Raw genomic sequence first — 17,237 nt, forward strand, 5'->3', positions numbered from 1 at the left:
ACATCCCTTATAAACTTATTAATGCAAAATTCATATCAAAATTTGCCTTTGCAGCACGTGGCAACTACACACATGCACCACTGCATACAGATCATGTCGGAAACAGAAACAAGAACATTGCTATCTTTTTCATAATTTCGGTGGATGACCTCTGATGATGACACTGAAATTGTGAAAGACACCACAATGTTATTTCATTTTGGTCGCTTTTTCACTTCTTATCTTTATTTTAATCTCCAGTCCATTTCATCCTCTTTTTCATTCCGTATATCACTCCCAGTGTATACTGTATTTTCATTAGACTTAAACCAATTAAATCTACTTTACACGTTCTACTTACAATATTATATATATATATATACACATTATGTCTGTAGGGTACATTTTGCTAATGCAGTGTCCCTGATCCATAAGCAATATTACTATTATTATCTTTTTCATACGGGCACTCCCCCCTCCCTAGATTAATTAGCTTCCTAGTACCATTATTCGTTACTATATATATAGGCAAAATGAAGATGGAAGACAGGAGATGAAAACTGAACCCAACAACTTGAAGATTAGGGAGAAAAGACTTAGATGATGGTGTGGGGGGGGGGCTCATCCAGTGCTGCGAGTTTACCCACATTACCAAACATGTGCTTAGCTGCCAAGTTCCAGGTTGAAGGAGAGGCAGGCCAAAGATGATAACCAAGAGCAAAGTGTGGCAAGATATGCAAGAACTGGGGCTGACTCCAGCCAACCATCCCAAGCACACTAAGTGGAAGCATTCCATCCATGTTGCTGACCCCTAACCGGGACAAACTGCCAAACTGCAGATGTCCTCCCTTTATCTGTGCTTGAATTGACATTTCATTATAGGTTAGATTTATCTTACAAAAACCCACAATCTCCAGGTCTTGAGGTTACCAGATTTTGATTACCTATACTGAATGAGCAAACAGTTTGTAGCACAAGTCAGAGGCATGTGAATTTTCTCAACTGTCTATACTGCACATTAATGAGGAATGTGAATAATAATTTTAAAATTTAAAGGTAACGTATGCTGCATAGGGAATTTTCATTTTCTTTATAGCCCTTCAAATTAAATACAGCAATGTTTAATTACAGTTGATTTTAGGTAGTATTTTCAAAGTAGACAAGCTATTCACAAAAACTGTGGGACCAATTCAGACTTTGAAATTCACTGTACATATTCTTCAAAAGCTAGCAACTTCAAAATACATCTCATTTTGAATAATTTAATATTGAATTAATGAAGTGTTACTGTATCGTGTTCACTGCTTTTTTATTTCTGCTAATTTGCAAGTTTTCATTTTGAAGTATGTGTGTCTAATAAAAGCATTTAATTTTGACTGTCTACAACACTTCATAATTAAATATTTGTTAGGATGACATAGTAACTTAAAACTACCATGGCAGAGACTGAAATCCACACTTCCCAAGTTTCAAAAGCTTCCCTATGTTTTTGAAATTTGAGAAGTTACTGATTTTACTAAAAATCAGTTTCTAGTGCTGTTACAAGTTTATAAAGCAATTTTTCTTAAGGTAGTGGCTCAATGGGAAGAATTAATAACTTAATAAGGAAGATGTATTTATGAGCTAAATTAGGTCATTCAAAATTAGATTATTAAAATTTCTGAAATAAAATGAATCATAATTCCATACTTTTTGAGAGTTCATCATCTCTCTCTCTCTCTCTCTCTCTCTCTCTCTCTCTCTCTCTCTCTCTCTCTCTCTCTCTCTCTTGTCTGTCACTAAAAATCTGATTAATGCAAAATCCAAATTTAATAATAAAAATACACCCAGCAATCAGTGAATTATGACTACCTACCTACCTACCTACCTAATAACCATGATGAGCCATCATTCACACAGATAACAGCAGCTGCTCACCTAGACATTGACTCCACCACAAGTCTGTAAAGATTTGCAGCAATGCTGCCTGCAAGGCTTTTCAGTGTCAGAACAGATGATGGTTGCGTGTCCATATACAGCCCTTCCCATTCCAAAACTTCCTACAGGTGGTCAGTTGGTTTGAGGTCAGGAAAATTTGGAAGCCAGTCAAGATGGGGGATATTTTCACTGTGTTCCTCAAACCACTTGTGCACTGTGCTATCCCAATGACACAGTGCATTATCATCTTGGAAGATCTTGTTTCTGTCTGGGCAAAAATGCTACATGGCAGGGAGCACATGGTCTCCTAAGAATTGTCAGCAGACCTCACCAATGAAATGCTGGTCCATATGCACCAGGTGTCCTAGTTCTTGCCAGTAAAATATGTCCCATATTAAGCAACCACTGCCACCTGCCTGGATAGTAGACACCATGCACGATGTACCAATGGACTTGTGTTTCTTGCACCATGCACAAAGGCATGTCAGGATGCAGAACCAAGTATTTGGACTCCTCCAACCAGCACACTTCTTTCCAGTCCAGTGTCCAACCCGCATGTTGGTGACACAACAGCATTCACCATCAATGATCAGAAGAGGGAGAGAGAGAGAGACTTGGGCTGTCTACTGTAGAATCCCATATTTCTGAGCATGTGGCACACCATCATTTGGGATATTGTTCTTGTATTCCCCATATTGTATTGCAATATCAACCTCGCCACTGAGCCTGTACAACACACTATACCCTTCACTCACCACATATATCCAACTTGCACAACCCTTTACAGTTCTGTCAGCAAGAAGTGGTTTGACCCATTTAACATCATTCTTTGTATGCCTTAACCACACTGGGCCATGAGCAGCTGACAAGACATGCCATTTTCAATATGGAAGCACCTAATGCATGAGCTCCAACAATCATACCCTTTTGAAACTCCTTGGTATCTTTACTACTTCACATAGCTGCTACTTTATCACTTTGACTTGAAAGACCAGATGCAAATTACCACTGCTCTAGTGTACAATGCTGTTCGGCTTTTTATACTGAGAGCTATGTGGCATAGTCCAGTGTTTCTCAAAGGGTGTGCCTCGTCACATTAGTGTGCCGCGAAATTTTTCTTCTTTGGAAAATGTGCCACGAGAGTAAAAAGATTGAGAAACACTGGCATAGTCCATTACAGATGGGGTGATCATAATTTAGTGTTCACTGAGCATAAATACATTAGTCTTGATAATTTCAGATCTGAGGTTAACTCTATTAAAAAAAAAAAAAAAAAAGGATACCTACATAACTTCATGGATGTACATGGATACGTCATGGATATAGTTGCCAAAAAAAAAAAAAAAAAAAAAAGACCCATTTAAAATTTTTTTATTAATCAAAGAAGTTTATGGTTTTCTATATTACTTTACAAATTTTCTAAAAAATTTTTTGATGTAAAAGTTACATTAAAACAATGGTAACATGGGTAGTTAGGAGTAGAATAGGCAAACTCTTTAAAATCTAACACTCTAGGGTACTGGAAGATGCCAGATTTTAGAGAGGTATACTTAGTGTTCAGCAGTTTTAGAGAAGCATATTTCAGTAAATATTAAACACAAACAATTGAATTTCATTATATATCTGTAAACATTTATAGTAAGTATTTCAACTCTCCATCTGTTTTATCAAGTAGGATTTAAACTGCACGAATAATGAAGTTTAAAAATCTTCACAGCAGAACAAATTTTTATTTGTAACAAAATTCTCTGGTATTGCATCACAGACAACCCTCATATAATACGATTCTTCTACAACAAGGACACCATCTCCCACATGGCACCACTCCGGAGCCAATGGGCTCCAGAGCGGTTTCCATTCCTTTTTGTTTTTTTTTTTTTTTTTTTTTTTTTTTGGTTTGGTAGTTGTTGGCGCATCGGCTTCTGTGGCCATAGTGCACCTCCCAAGGTTTTTGCAGTACTTTGATCCAAGCCCGAGGCGGGAATCGAACCCGCGACCTTTGGGTTGCCCGGCAGGCACTTTACCCACCTGGCTAGCCCGGTCGGCATTCCTTTTTGTGAATCCCTGCTGTTGACTCACTAGTCGTTATTGCCTTCATGGTATTTTTCTAAAGCACATTCCTGGAGGTCACTTTGTTACTAATTGCTTATCAATTTTACAACAAAAAAAAAAAAAAAAAAAAGCCAGTGAACAGAAATATCAATGAGCATGTACATATAACAGTACATATTAATTAAGCTATGTATGCAAGTGTAAATTTATTTTTATTTTGTTAACTGGAAAATATTCTTCCGATTTTCACGTATCACCTAAAGCAGGGTCCACTGCATGGGATGAAGAGTGCAGTGCCCGACTTCTAAAGAGAGCACAAGGTACATGAAATCTAGATGCTGCAGAAGAGATTGTGCTTAGCAGTGATGAAGAGGAAGAAAATTAAATTAACATACATTATCTCAACATATAAGTATCACAGTTTGTAAGGTAAAATGCATGTTCAGTTATTACTATTTAAGTTACTACTATTATAAAAATAAAATTAAAATATTAAGTTATTACTACTAAAAAAATTAAGTTTCCGATAGTTATATAGGACCAAATGATTTGTATTTTCTTATCTACTCCCCCCCCCGGCCACTCAGCAAAATGCCTCTGGCTTCCTTGAACTGTATGGCTATTAGTATTATGTTGTAAACGGCATACTTCTGATTGAAACATGCCTTGTTTCAAACATTTGAGCATAAGGTTCCTGTCACCACTAACCTTTTGAAGACCTCTCCCAAACTGTTTATATTCTTCCAAAGACTTAAAATACAAAAGTAGGTAATCTTGGAACCCTTTCACCAAGCCTTCACCAAACCTAGGAATGGTGAGCTCCATAACCATATTGATTTGGTACTGAAAGCTCTGTGTACTGTTTTCAGCTGCTTGTGGAATATGAGTTAAACAATGCTTGGACCACATTATACTGAAAGAAAAATATTTTCAGTCTTCTGCTCTGAGGGGTATATACGATAATCACTACTATTCATATAAGCTTTGAAAATATTTTAGCACCATGCAGGCATGTGAAAATTTCTTTGAACTGCTTAGTGGAAAGTCATTTGAACTAGTGACTTGATTGCTCTGAGGTCAAGGACAAATCAATGGTCTCCATTAGGTTTTCTATTACTAGTAATGGTGAGATCCATAAAGAGGTGGGCTGCTCAATGATTTATGTAATTTGTCCTTTAATTTCAGAGGTGCCCTACACTACTTGATGTGTATGGGTTTATCCATAGTGACACAAACAGGATATTCTACGCCAGCAGCTCCTTTTAACCCTAATGTAGAAATACTTTTATTTCTTCCTTACTTAGGATTTAAATTTTTTAAGGACTAGGATCTCAAAATGCTTGTTAGTTTTCAGTCTTTTCAGAAAGTAGCTCTGAAGCACAGAAAACATTGATAGAGATACTTCCAGCTATCTTCATTTTTTTTTTTTTTTTTTTAATTTTCACTCCACATGGGAAACGAACAAGATGCTCTTCTTAAAATTTGGCTTATGCTCCAATTCAAGAAGGAAATCTTGACCTAATATTAAATGAGTATTAACATCAAATGGTTCTTTTATAACATGAGTTTTAAATGATAACACAATACTGGTTTCAAAAATTTTTAAGTCGAAACAAATGGTCATGGTTATCCATCTTGTTCTTCCCTGTGTAGTTTTGAGTTTAATAGGCAGAGTCAGCTTGGAAGTCACCATTTCATGTTTGAGGTATATTTTGCTCAAAGTTTATACAAACCTAGTCACTTTTGAGCTCTTGTATCTAATAATGCTATCACAAGTACATTGTTGATACTGATCAACACTGAGGTCAATAAATTTATTAGCATTAGTAGAGGCAGGTGCCTCTACTAACATATTTAGTGTGTAGGAACTGAAAAACTAGTGATTGTGCTGATAATGTTTAATTTATCATCATAATTTAAGTGATTCATATAAAATGTAAATTTACACATAAGAACCTAACCTTCAATACATTATCAACAGATCCATGTGCAGTCAATACTTCTTCAAATAAATCTGAAGCAGAAAATTCCCCAAGTTTTGATTAGAAGAATGGATGAGACAATTTGTTACAGGTCCTTGAGAGTTGGTATCAACAAAATTAGGATGCATACTTTCTCAGAAAGAGATAAGGCTAATCTTTCTGGATAAGATAACTCCATAGACTATTTTGCGTTCCTTCGACTATTTTGAGGATGCTTGATTTGGAATTTATTGGTGCATCAACAACACAGGCTATAATGTGCCAACAACAGTAAATGAATAAAAACAGTTATAAAAATGGTAAAAGACGAAAAATAATAGCAAACCATGAAAATTGGTCACTATGTCAAGAAAGGTTTTGTAAGCTATATAAGAATAGAAAAATCATCAAAAAAGTATAAAAAATATATAAATAAGTCTTAGAAGTATACTGTATGTAATAAAAAAGTATATTTTAAATATATCTAAACAAGTTAATTTAAAATAAGAGGGAAATTGGTCTGTAACTGTAAGGACTAGTAAGATCTTTTCCAGGTTTCAAAAAGGCCAGATCTGTGGCATGGTGCCAAGAGAAGGGATAAACGTTTTCCAGAAAGACTTGGTTACAAAAGACCAGCAGTACTTGCAGTTTTTTTTCTTAAAGAAGTTGCAACATGATATAATATGTTCTATCTGGCCCAGAAGCACTGTTGCATGTTGTTTTAATGGTACGTAGAAGTTCAGAATATTCATTCTGATTAACTCTGAACTTCTACATGCTATTCTGAAGAGGCTGGTTATAGGGAAAGAATAGAGGTGAGGTTCGAAAGTTGATGGATCACTATTCAGTCATGATCCCAATTTTCTGGAAATCCAGAGAGTAAGTCGATGCTGCTGAAACTTGGGCAAAGGTCAGCAAATGCCTTGGCATTTGCTATGTCCTAAGGAGCAGAGAGTTCTTGCCCATTCCATGAAAGAATCAGGAAAAGGGATGGTTGGAACCTTGCCAGAAACCTGCCTAATTTTCTTCCATATTAGCCTGGAGTTAGTATTTCCATCTACAGCAGAGGCAAATTGAATCCAGGAATTCTTCTTGGCTTGTCTTTGAATGAGATAAGCTTTTGCCCTTAGCTTCTCGTAGATAATAAAATTAACTGTGGTTGGTGAGCTATGAAATAAATCCCATGAATAGTTATGGTCAAGATGGGGGATTTGACAATGGAATTCAGCATTTAGCTGCTGTTGTTATTTGGTTTTTAGGAGCGTTAGCAACTAAGGCCATATTGCTCCGGGGATATGCGGTGGTCATTCTCTGACCTTTCCGCATCCTCCGTATTTGGTGGTCACGGGCTCGAACCCCGGTATAATCAAGAAGAGTATGTTACGCACTGCTGCTCCTGCCCACCTGGCTACAGAGGTGCCGCATTTAGCTGCAGATAACAGGTGTGACGCGATATAACCTGTGGATTCATCTATCGGCTGTGTTCTATAATTTTCTTGTTGAGCGTGGCAGCTGACTGGAATTTGACCCAGTTGGCTTGAAAGAATTTCCATTTCCTGCTTGGTTGGGCTAATGGTGGTTGTGTAGTGAGCAGATCACAAACAATTGGAAAATGGTCACTGCCCATGGGATCATCTATAACAGACCATTCCATGACTGGAAACAGAATTAGGGAGCATATCGAGAGATCAATTGCAGAAGTTTGTCCAGTTGGTAGTTTTACGCGAGTGGGTGCACCAGTATTAAGAATGGTGAGGTTTTGCATATCCAGAAAGGTTTCCATCAGTTGGCCACGTCTTTCTAATTTAGTCGATCCTCATAAGGAGTGGTGGCCACTGAAATCCCCCAAGAGACAAAATATACTGCACTCATTGGGAAATCTTCTCAGATAACACACTATTTGAAAAGACTGTAGTGGACCCCCACAAATGATTCTGATTTTGAGCCATCGGTGAAGACAGGCAGGAAATCAGAATAAGCAAATCATTGGGTAGCAAGGTAGACAGATAAAGAAGTGCCGGCCTTTCCCCTGTTATTAATGGAGAAGTTGCATGGTAGAAGGGGTTACCTCGGTGCTGGGCAACATTGTCTACCACACCTGAAGCTCTCTGAGCAGCTCTTGGACATGAATACTAAGGAGACAGTTGTAACTCTGATGATGTTATAGATTTTCCTATTGTGGCTTGTAGGGTGGTCTAGCAGGGATTTCAAAGTATATTTTAGCAACAAATCCTCTCATCGAAGCAACAGAGGTGGTTTAGTTGCATTGAAATGCTCCAATAGCAATGCAGATGGCGTAACATTAAACTGGGTATATCCTTGAAGTATGGTTTCTAGCAGATATGTACACTTGAAACCCATAATGTAATTTAGATCATACAACACACAATAGAGGTCGAGCAGTCTGCTTCCAATTATTAGTTATAAAGGCATGCAGGAGTTTCAGTCCACTTGTGCTTTCATATTACATGACTTGGAGAAGATACCGATATCATCAATGGATAGGGCACTTTTCACTGTTGGAGGAAGTTGTTCAGTTGCCAAACTAACTTTGATATCAAAAAGCAAAATACTTAACACTGATTCTTGGGGTACTCCTTCCTCTTGGCATAAAGATCGAGAGAGAAGAATCTACATGAACTTGGAAGGAGTGATTTTACAAAAAAATTTTAATGCAGAAAATGGTCTTCGAGATAGATTCTGTTGTACAGACAGAACTGCTAATCCACAGATTCAAGTGAAAGATGCTTAATCATCTCATAATGGATGGCCCAACAGCACATGATTGAGATAGTGCCACTTTCATTTCAGCAAATGGATGTCCAATTGAAGTTGGGTCTGCAATTGCACGTCCATTATGCTCTACGATTGATGAAAGGTGTGATGTATATCTGCTTTCATTTTTATGGACTTTGTCTCAGACAGCCTTAGGTGTTGTCACCCAAATGATGAAAGATGTGAAGCAGATCCAAGATTCCTTCTGACCCCAATGTAACATGCTTTGGTGCATGTAATAGTAGTAGTAGTGGCATGTGATGCAAGAAAGCAAGTGTATGAGCTTATGCAGCATCAGCCAACAAAAAAAAAAAAAAAAAAAAATTTACAAAACAAATCCCTCTAAAAGGTTGTGTATTTGAAGGTTATTAAATTATCTGTGGTGGGTTAATGACAAAATATTCTTCATGTCTTGTTTTGAGGCTTTCTTGCTGCTGTACATTTCACCACGGTTTTGGAAATTGTGGAAACGCAAGTATTGTCCAAGAAGGTTGCCACTGCTTGGGCAATACTTTCTATAATGTACTTACCACCACCAGCCTGAATGCTCTCCCTCAGACCTGAAGGTAGGTCATAAGGCATGGCGCTGGTACAGCTAAATCTGACAGGCAAACCCACTAGCCAATTGACCCTGTACAAGCATTCCAAGGTCTTATTGAACATGGGTCAAACCGGTGTGTTGAAGCAGAGCTCCTCAAATCACAAGGATCCCCCTTCCTGAGTTTCCAAGGGTCACAGCACATGGCACATACACAACATTTCTGTGGTGTTAGCCTGGAAGCAAGAGTGAAGATGCTGGAGTGCAGTGATGCTAATCTGGAGGAGCCGCACTGTCATTGAGAGGTCCCCCTACCACATTCAGGTGGCCAGTCAAAGATGCTACTGAATGAAAAATCTTAAAAATCTGCACTTTTGGCAGAGTGCCAAGATTCGCATATTTTTTAAGATCTCAAATCTAGCTTTGTTATAAAAGAAGCAAATTAAAATTTTACTTCCCTTTGAAGAATTATCTTTTTGGCCATGACTGTTTTAGCATAGTTTGACCAACTGAAGGCTCAAGATTACAAAGGAAATAACTTTCTTAAATAAGAATAAAATTCCCTTCAACATTGAAGGGATATCGGAGACATGGCATCACTCAGATACAAGGAATGCAGAATTTGAATACAGGAAATACAATGTGTACAGAAAAAGACAGACAGGCAGAAGGAGGGGGGGGGGGTTATGCTCTTAGTTAAAAATCAGGAAAACAAAAAATACGAGTAGGAGTGTGTTATAGAGCTAATGACTGATGAACATAAAATAAACAAATAGAATATGCAAATCCAACTATACAGACAAATATTACATCAGATTACAAATAGATTACATCAGATCTTAAAACGGACAATTTTAACCATCCAGATTATGATGTAACTCGTGGGTTAGTCACTCACATAGTAGCAAGACTTTTGTGGATTTATTGGATGTTTTCTAAATGTGTTAGAGAGTAAGCAGAAAGTATATGCATTAAATTGTTTGTAGGCTTTATGGCACAAGACCAGCAAAGGCCATAATGTGCCTAACTATGATGTTAAATGCATAGTTATATCTGTATAGATGTCATTCAAATTTATACTGCATTGTAGTTTTATCTGTTTGAGGAAACCAAAAATTTTGGTCATGTGGCGCATCTGCTAGGAGGTCACAAATGCTGAAAGAGAGGTTCGTCATGGAAAATGAGGTAAACATAGCTTGTCGATCAGTATTGTATTTGGGGCAATCAATAAGTACATGCTGGACAGTGAGCTGAGTGTTGTACCCATGCATTAAGAATCTACAGATAAAAGACCCATTAAGTGGCAGTGATCAGAGTGTATGTAAATCTGTAAGTAAATCTCACTACGATGTGAGATTTACTTACAGATTTAGCTACAATCAAGCAAACAGAAGGGCTTTTGCATTCATTAAGGTGGCTACAGTGGTCTCGGTTTTAAATTATATATTGTAGGACCAACAAATGATGTTACCAACAGCAAATTCTAAATTGGACACAATCAGGAAAGTAACTAAAAGCTACTAACCTTTTTATACCAATGAGAAATACTGTTCTAGGCTTAGACCAAAATGGATGTCAGATGGACAAAAAAGACTCATGGCAGAGAAGAAAAATGCATGGGATGTGCTAAAATTATCTTATAATACAGAAGCCTATAATGGATATAAACTATACCGCAGTCAAGCAACAAAGGAGGTTAAGCAAGCTAAAGCAGATTATAAGTCTTTGGCAAAGAATGCAAAGAAAAACAGTAGACTTCTTTAATTATGTAAACAATACAAGGAAGGAGATGAATCACATTGGCCCATTTTTTGATAATGGTTTAACTGTTGATGATCCTGCTCAGGTTGCTAACAAACTGAATAAGTATGTTGTATCTACATTCACGAATGAGGAATTCTTCAAGGAAGGGGATGGAGGCATTAATAAAATTAACAGGGAGCTAAAGGATTGTGACTGACAGGAAAGTGGAAGAGAAATTGTTCGACCTAAATATAAAAAGGCACCTCAAGATGGATGGAATCTATCCAATTATATTAATGTAGCAGAAAGGAGGTAAGCAAACCCTTAGCTAATATTGAGCATATCTTTGAATTCAGGGAAAGTCCTTGTGATGGATTGAAGACATAAATTAGATAGTATGAATCAGAGCTGTAATACTCAATATGTTCTACGTTGATAATAATATTAGTAAATTAATAAGAGGAGTTTACCTCAATATAGTACGTGGAACACTTCCGTATGATACCCTCCAGAAATTAAAACGGAAAAAACGAAAAAATCGACAACTTACCGGTACATTAAAGTAAAATATAAATAATTAAAGTAAAATATAAATAATTAAATAATCAATTTAACACAATTCAAAATCAATTCAAAACAATTAATTAATTCAAAACAATTAATTCAATCAATTCAAAACAATTTTAATTGTTTTGAATTGATTGAATCAAAACAATTTTAATTCAAAACAATTAATTAATTCAAAACAATTAATTCAATCAATTCAAAACAATTTTAATTGTTTTGAATTGATTTTGAATTGTGTTAAATTGATTATTTAATTATTTATATTTTACTTTAATTATTTATATTTTACTTTAATGTACCGGTAAGTTGTCGATTTTTTCGTTTTTTCCGTTTTAATTTCTGGAGGGTATCATACGGAAGTGTTCCACGTACTATATTGAGGTAAACTCCTCTTATTAATTTACTGAAGACATAAATATAACCGCAATTTCTAAAGGAAGATCAAAGGGTGACATGAGTCATTTATAGATCTGTTAGTTTAAATTTTCCAAGAAAAATAATGGAATCACTGGTTAAAGTAATACAGGACCATCTAGACAGGAGTGCAGTTATACTTCTGTCACAGCATGGATTTGTTAGGGGGTGATTTTGTCTGATCACGCACTAACAAACCTTGTGCAGTAACAAAGGAACCAGATGTAAAAAATAATTTTAATATCACGTATTTGGATTTCAGTAATGCTTTTGATACTGTTACACCTAAGACTGCTATACAAATTGGAGCAGTGCAATATTATGAGCAAGTAACTGCTGTGATTAAAAGGAAGGTTGAGTGGGAGTAGACAAAGTGGTTTTCAATGCTCATTATAGACTAATGTTATTATCAGAGTCCCACAGGATTCAATGCTGGGCCTATTGTTTTCTATATTTATTAATGATATTGATAAAGACATATGAGACTTCATGTTTAAGTTTGCAGATAACAGAAAGGTTGGCAGGATGGTTAACAACAATAATCAAGTATACCACTGCATCAATAGCTAGGAAATCAGGCGAATTGGCTTAAATATTACAATTCAAATTTTAACATTGACAAATGCAAGGTAATGCATATGGGGTAGCAGTGATCCCACAATGACTGTGTAGTATACTACATAGTGGAAAATGAAAAAGACTTGGTGGGGGGGGGGGGTAATTGTGCAGTCATATATGAAATATATGAGCAGTGGAAGACATGCTACAAAAATAGCTGATATGGTTTTTTCAATGATATTCAAGAATTTTCTAGCAGGGATAATGAGGTGTTTATCACACTGTACAAGGCAATGATTAGGTAGCATCTTGAGCTGCATACAGGGCCAAATGCATAATTTTAGGAAGAATGTAGATCTGCTGGAACAGGAGCAGAGAAGGGCAACAAGATTGGCAAAGGAAACAAAGGGTGCTATTACCAGGAAAGGCATCAGTTCAGAAAATTGCAGCATCTGGAGACTAGGCATTTCTGAGACAATCTGAATGGGGATCTCAATGTCGCCAGCTCAATGCTGATGGCATTCTTCTTGTTCAAGTACACAATGGGGAGCACAAATTCAAATTGAGGAAGGATGATTGCCGAATAGTTATGCAGAAATTTGTCTTCAGCTAAACTATTTTATAAATAAAAAAATTTCCTCCTTCTTTCCATCATTTGTCACTACTATTAGTAATATGTGGTTTCAGGTTTTCAGATGGATTAAGTCAGTGTCAAATGCTGTTCCCAGTACACTCGCCTTCCAATGCTGGCAGTGGGACCAAGCCATTATTAATTTTATAATTTTTTTTTATTACAAATTATAATAAAACTGAATAACTTGGAATCACTTTTGATTACTGCTATCTATAGCAATCAAAAATGGGTAATTTTTCGGAGTCATCACTGTTTCTTCTTTCCCTGTCCATGCAATTTCATTAACATAACGCCTGCCATTTTGGTTCTTCCACAACCATATTTTTAATATTTCACTATTAAGAAACATATTTCTAGACATGTCTGATCATTAGCACAACTCAGAGGAATATTATGTTCTACGACAAACGATGCAAACAAATATTCAATGCATATGACACAATCACCACCACAAAATGCAACATCTAATTTTGAATTTCGCTCCATGTGCTGCTCTTATGCTTATTTATTTGCAAATATATAATTACGCAGTGTTTCTGACTACTCTATATTGAAATCACAGGTACATATGATATTAAATGTACACATGTTACATTTTACAATATATGGGAAATCTTGAATATATGTATTTTGAAATTTTACATTGTATTTCTCTGGCATCTTACTGAAACACATCAACTACTTTGCACAAGACATGTACCATGAGATAACTGCACATAACAAGAACAATGCTATTATCACACACTGATTATGCAATGTAGACTAACAACACTTGTATGCCAATTCAAGGCAAGGCAAGGGAAATATTGCAAATTTTTTTTAAAAATTCCAATTTCACTATAGTATTATTTATTTTTTTGTGAAAATAAAGCCAGATCAAAACAGTTTCACCAATTACATTACGATGGTGAGACAGAGAAGACTGAGTAAAAATGATTCTTTGTCATAAATTTGGAACCTTGGTGGCTATACTTTGGATATTGTGGATGCTATAGCTAAGCCAATTCTTTCATTAGGATACTTGCTGTTAATTGACTCATTTGCTTAGTTACCTAATTCTATTACCAAACAAAGCCTTCAGAAGGCAACAGTTTCTGATATCAGTAAACTCACATCATGACATAATTGAGCAATCCACTTACAATAAAACATGCAGTATATCTCTTAATGGTTGTTCTCAAATCGTTTGTAATGCCAAAAGACTTTCTTTGAGCAGTGCAACTAAATAGGAGGGATCGAGAATCAGAAATAAATTTGGAAATGTTTTAAAAAAGAACTCTGGATTTCATTTATATAATAAATAAAGACTGGATAAGGATTGGAGAGAAAAAGATTGGTAAGAAGAAAAAAAATTTGGTATTATGGACAAGGGACACTGCTTAGGCAAACAAACCCTACAAACATAATGTATAAATAGTGTTATTATTGAATTTACGGTACAAGAAAAGAATAGAAATATACACATACGATGTCATATTGGCCATTTTCAGTTCTACAAGGTAATGGTATTTTCAATGTGAAAATATCATTCTCTGGCTTAAAAATAATTTTGGAAAATACGTACCAGAGATTTACAATGGACCACTTTGAAAAATATTTTGTTGTTCACTGTAACAATGGTTATTCCATGTGGAAGTTGCAAAAATTATCCATATTTTAAAACTTTTCATTAACTATTTTGTTAATTTCGAGTGCTGAATTTATAGAACTTGTAATTCAATTGTGATAAATTAGTAATAAATGTTAAGATGTTATTGCATATAACAGCATTTTGGTGAATAATTATCTGACTAATTTCATAAGAAAACTATCACTGGAAGTCAAACAGAATTCAACTTACTATAATGATTGGCACAAATCTTAAGTGTTTTATCTCTCCTCATTAAAATTCTGTAAGATTGCTGATTTACATGCTTTAAAATTTTAACTTCTCCTGTACCCCGCTCTTTCCATTCTGGTGGTTGTTCCTTTCTGTCATATCTGAACAGCTTGGCTCTTCTGAAAATCAATGCCAGAACATTATTTGAAGCCATGTTACAGCATGCACACACGCACACACGACTGCCAAACACAGTGGTAGTCCCAGGATGTTCTGGGGATTGGGGAGGGAGAGAATTAAAGCAGTGTTCAATAGAATCTGAGTTTTACTCATGATGTAGCAGTAAAAAAAAAAAAAAAAAAAAAAATCCTCATTTTTATCACTGATATAGCCTCTTTAGTCCCTATCTGGGGCTGCCACTGCATACACACACTTCATAAATCTGGAAACCAGAATTTGCAATGTAATAATAAAAAGAATTGCTTTTAGCAGAGTGCAAAATAATGTAATGTGCCAAATGAGAAAAGAACTAACATTTCTACAAACAAGTATAGCACATCACTCACAATATTAATTTCCTAATCAACAAACTAAAATATTAAATATAGCAATGAAGAAAATTAAACTCTTTATGAACAGCAGTCGTGAAAGAATTTATGAACATAGTAAACACACATATCTGTCATAAGGGTTCAGAACACTAGGACCGGACCTTTATGGCAGATAAGTCTCAAACCACTGGAAACCTCGTCACACCTTACCAAAGCAACATTTCCAGATATCAGTAAACTTGTGCCACGGCATACTTGAGCAATTTATTAATAAAAGTTTTTAAAGAAGTATAACTTGAAGTTTTTACGGCTGAGTAACATAGAAGTTTTTTCTGTTTTATTAACTTAAATCGGCTTGAATTGGCATAAACTTATTTTCTAGAGTAGTTCTATATTCCTAGTTATGATACTTAGTTTAAATTTTAACGTAGATAGAGATTTTGTAGGTTATTACTTAGTATCGGTAAGGTATCCAATCCACATGTTTTACAAATTTTGCAGAGCCGGTGAAGGGGAAGTTTTTTAGCTAGTTAGTGACTTTATTGAACAATTGTCATATTAAATTATTTTCTGTAAGTAGCTTACAGACCCAGGCAAGATCCTTGATTTATTCTGAATTGAGACAGCGAGATTTTGGAAGTTAATTAATATTTAAGTGGCCGTAGATTTACAGTTTGTAACTTGCTGCCATTTTTATACGATACGTTATATCCCGAACTAGATAGCGTTAGCTTAGTATAGTATAGCATAGTATATAATATCATCAATTAATCAGGAATTTATTAATCTTGTTGAACTTCACTGTCAATTAAATTTTACTTTAATTAAATACATATAACGACTTAGATTTTATGCACGTAACATAATTAATTAATACATAACTTGATATGGAATTTATATAAAGAAACCAGAAGATAATACTTGACACTTAAAAAAAATATATAGACACTGCGTTGGGATACAAGTTTAGGATTATAATTTTGTACTTTTTTTTTTTTTTTTTTTTTTTTTATGTGAACCCCAAACACGAGAGGTATTAGAACCTATAGTACTTAGTACCGTGATTGGGTTGGAGGTTGAGAAGATGAAATAAGATATTTGTTGACATTGGACTTGAACTTCTGTAGATTGTAATTTTCAGGAAATACGTATGAAGGAAGGTTGTTCCAGAAAACGGCAGTTGAATGAATAAATGAGGAAGTTCTGTGGGTTTGAAGTTGGACAGTAAATGGATGTTGGCTGGTGGCAGCACGTGTTCGGACTGTTTTGAAAGAGAGAGCAGGAATTACAGAAGCCAATTCAGAAGAACAGTGCCCATGGAAGTACAGTAAACCCCCGCTATTCGCGGTATCTGTATTCGCGGTTTCGCAATCGCTAATTTAATATAAAATGAAACCTAAAAAAAAAAAGTGAATTTTAAAGTGCCGTGAATATTTTCCGGCATAAAAAAACATGGGCGTGGCTAAAATTATCTTTCCCGGTGAAAACAGCGTTCAGTGGGTGGGAGAGAGGGGTGACAAAATCACGAGCGTGGATGTTTCTCGCTAATCCTTGTTCAGTATGTGTTATGCGCTTGTCATGGAAGGTTTGGTCGTTTGCTTTTAATTTATATGCTTATAAATTGAATAAATTTATAAATTGATATGCTTACAAAAGAGATAAATCTACTGTTTTCCAAAAGTGTGTTAACGGAAGAAAGTGCCTTTAAGTTCCCGTACAAACGTATGGC

At 35.6% G+C, this 17,237-nt stretch overlaps 1 protein-coding gene across 1 annotated transcript in view; it reads right to left on the bottom strand.

Moving 5' to 3' along the window:
* Positions 1–17,237, bottom strand: part of LOC150085766 (ran-specific GTPase-activating protein-like) — a 130,125-nt gene that overhangs the window by 63,729 nt on the left and 49,159 nt on the right. Inside the window, exon 3 of the mRNA XM_090373471.1 lies at positions 14,979–15,136. Within this exon, the coding sequence (XP_090229597.1) occupies positions 14,979–15,136 (158 nt within the window). The remainder of the gene's footprint in view (positions 1–14,978; positions 15,137–17,237) is intronic.

This window comes from Mastigoproctus giganteus, chromosome 5, assembly GCF_048544385.1.
Source record: "Mastigoproctus giganteus isolate SK-2022 chromosome 5, ASM4854438v1, whole genome shotgun sequence".
NCBI lineage: Eukaryota > Metazoa > Arthropoda > Arachnida > Uropygi > Thelyphonidae > Mastigoproctus > Mastigoproctus giganteus.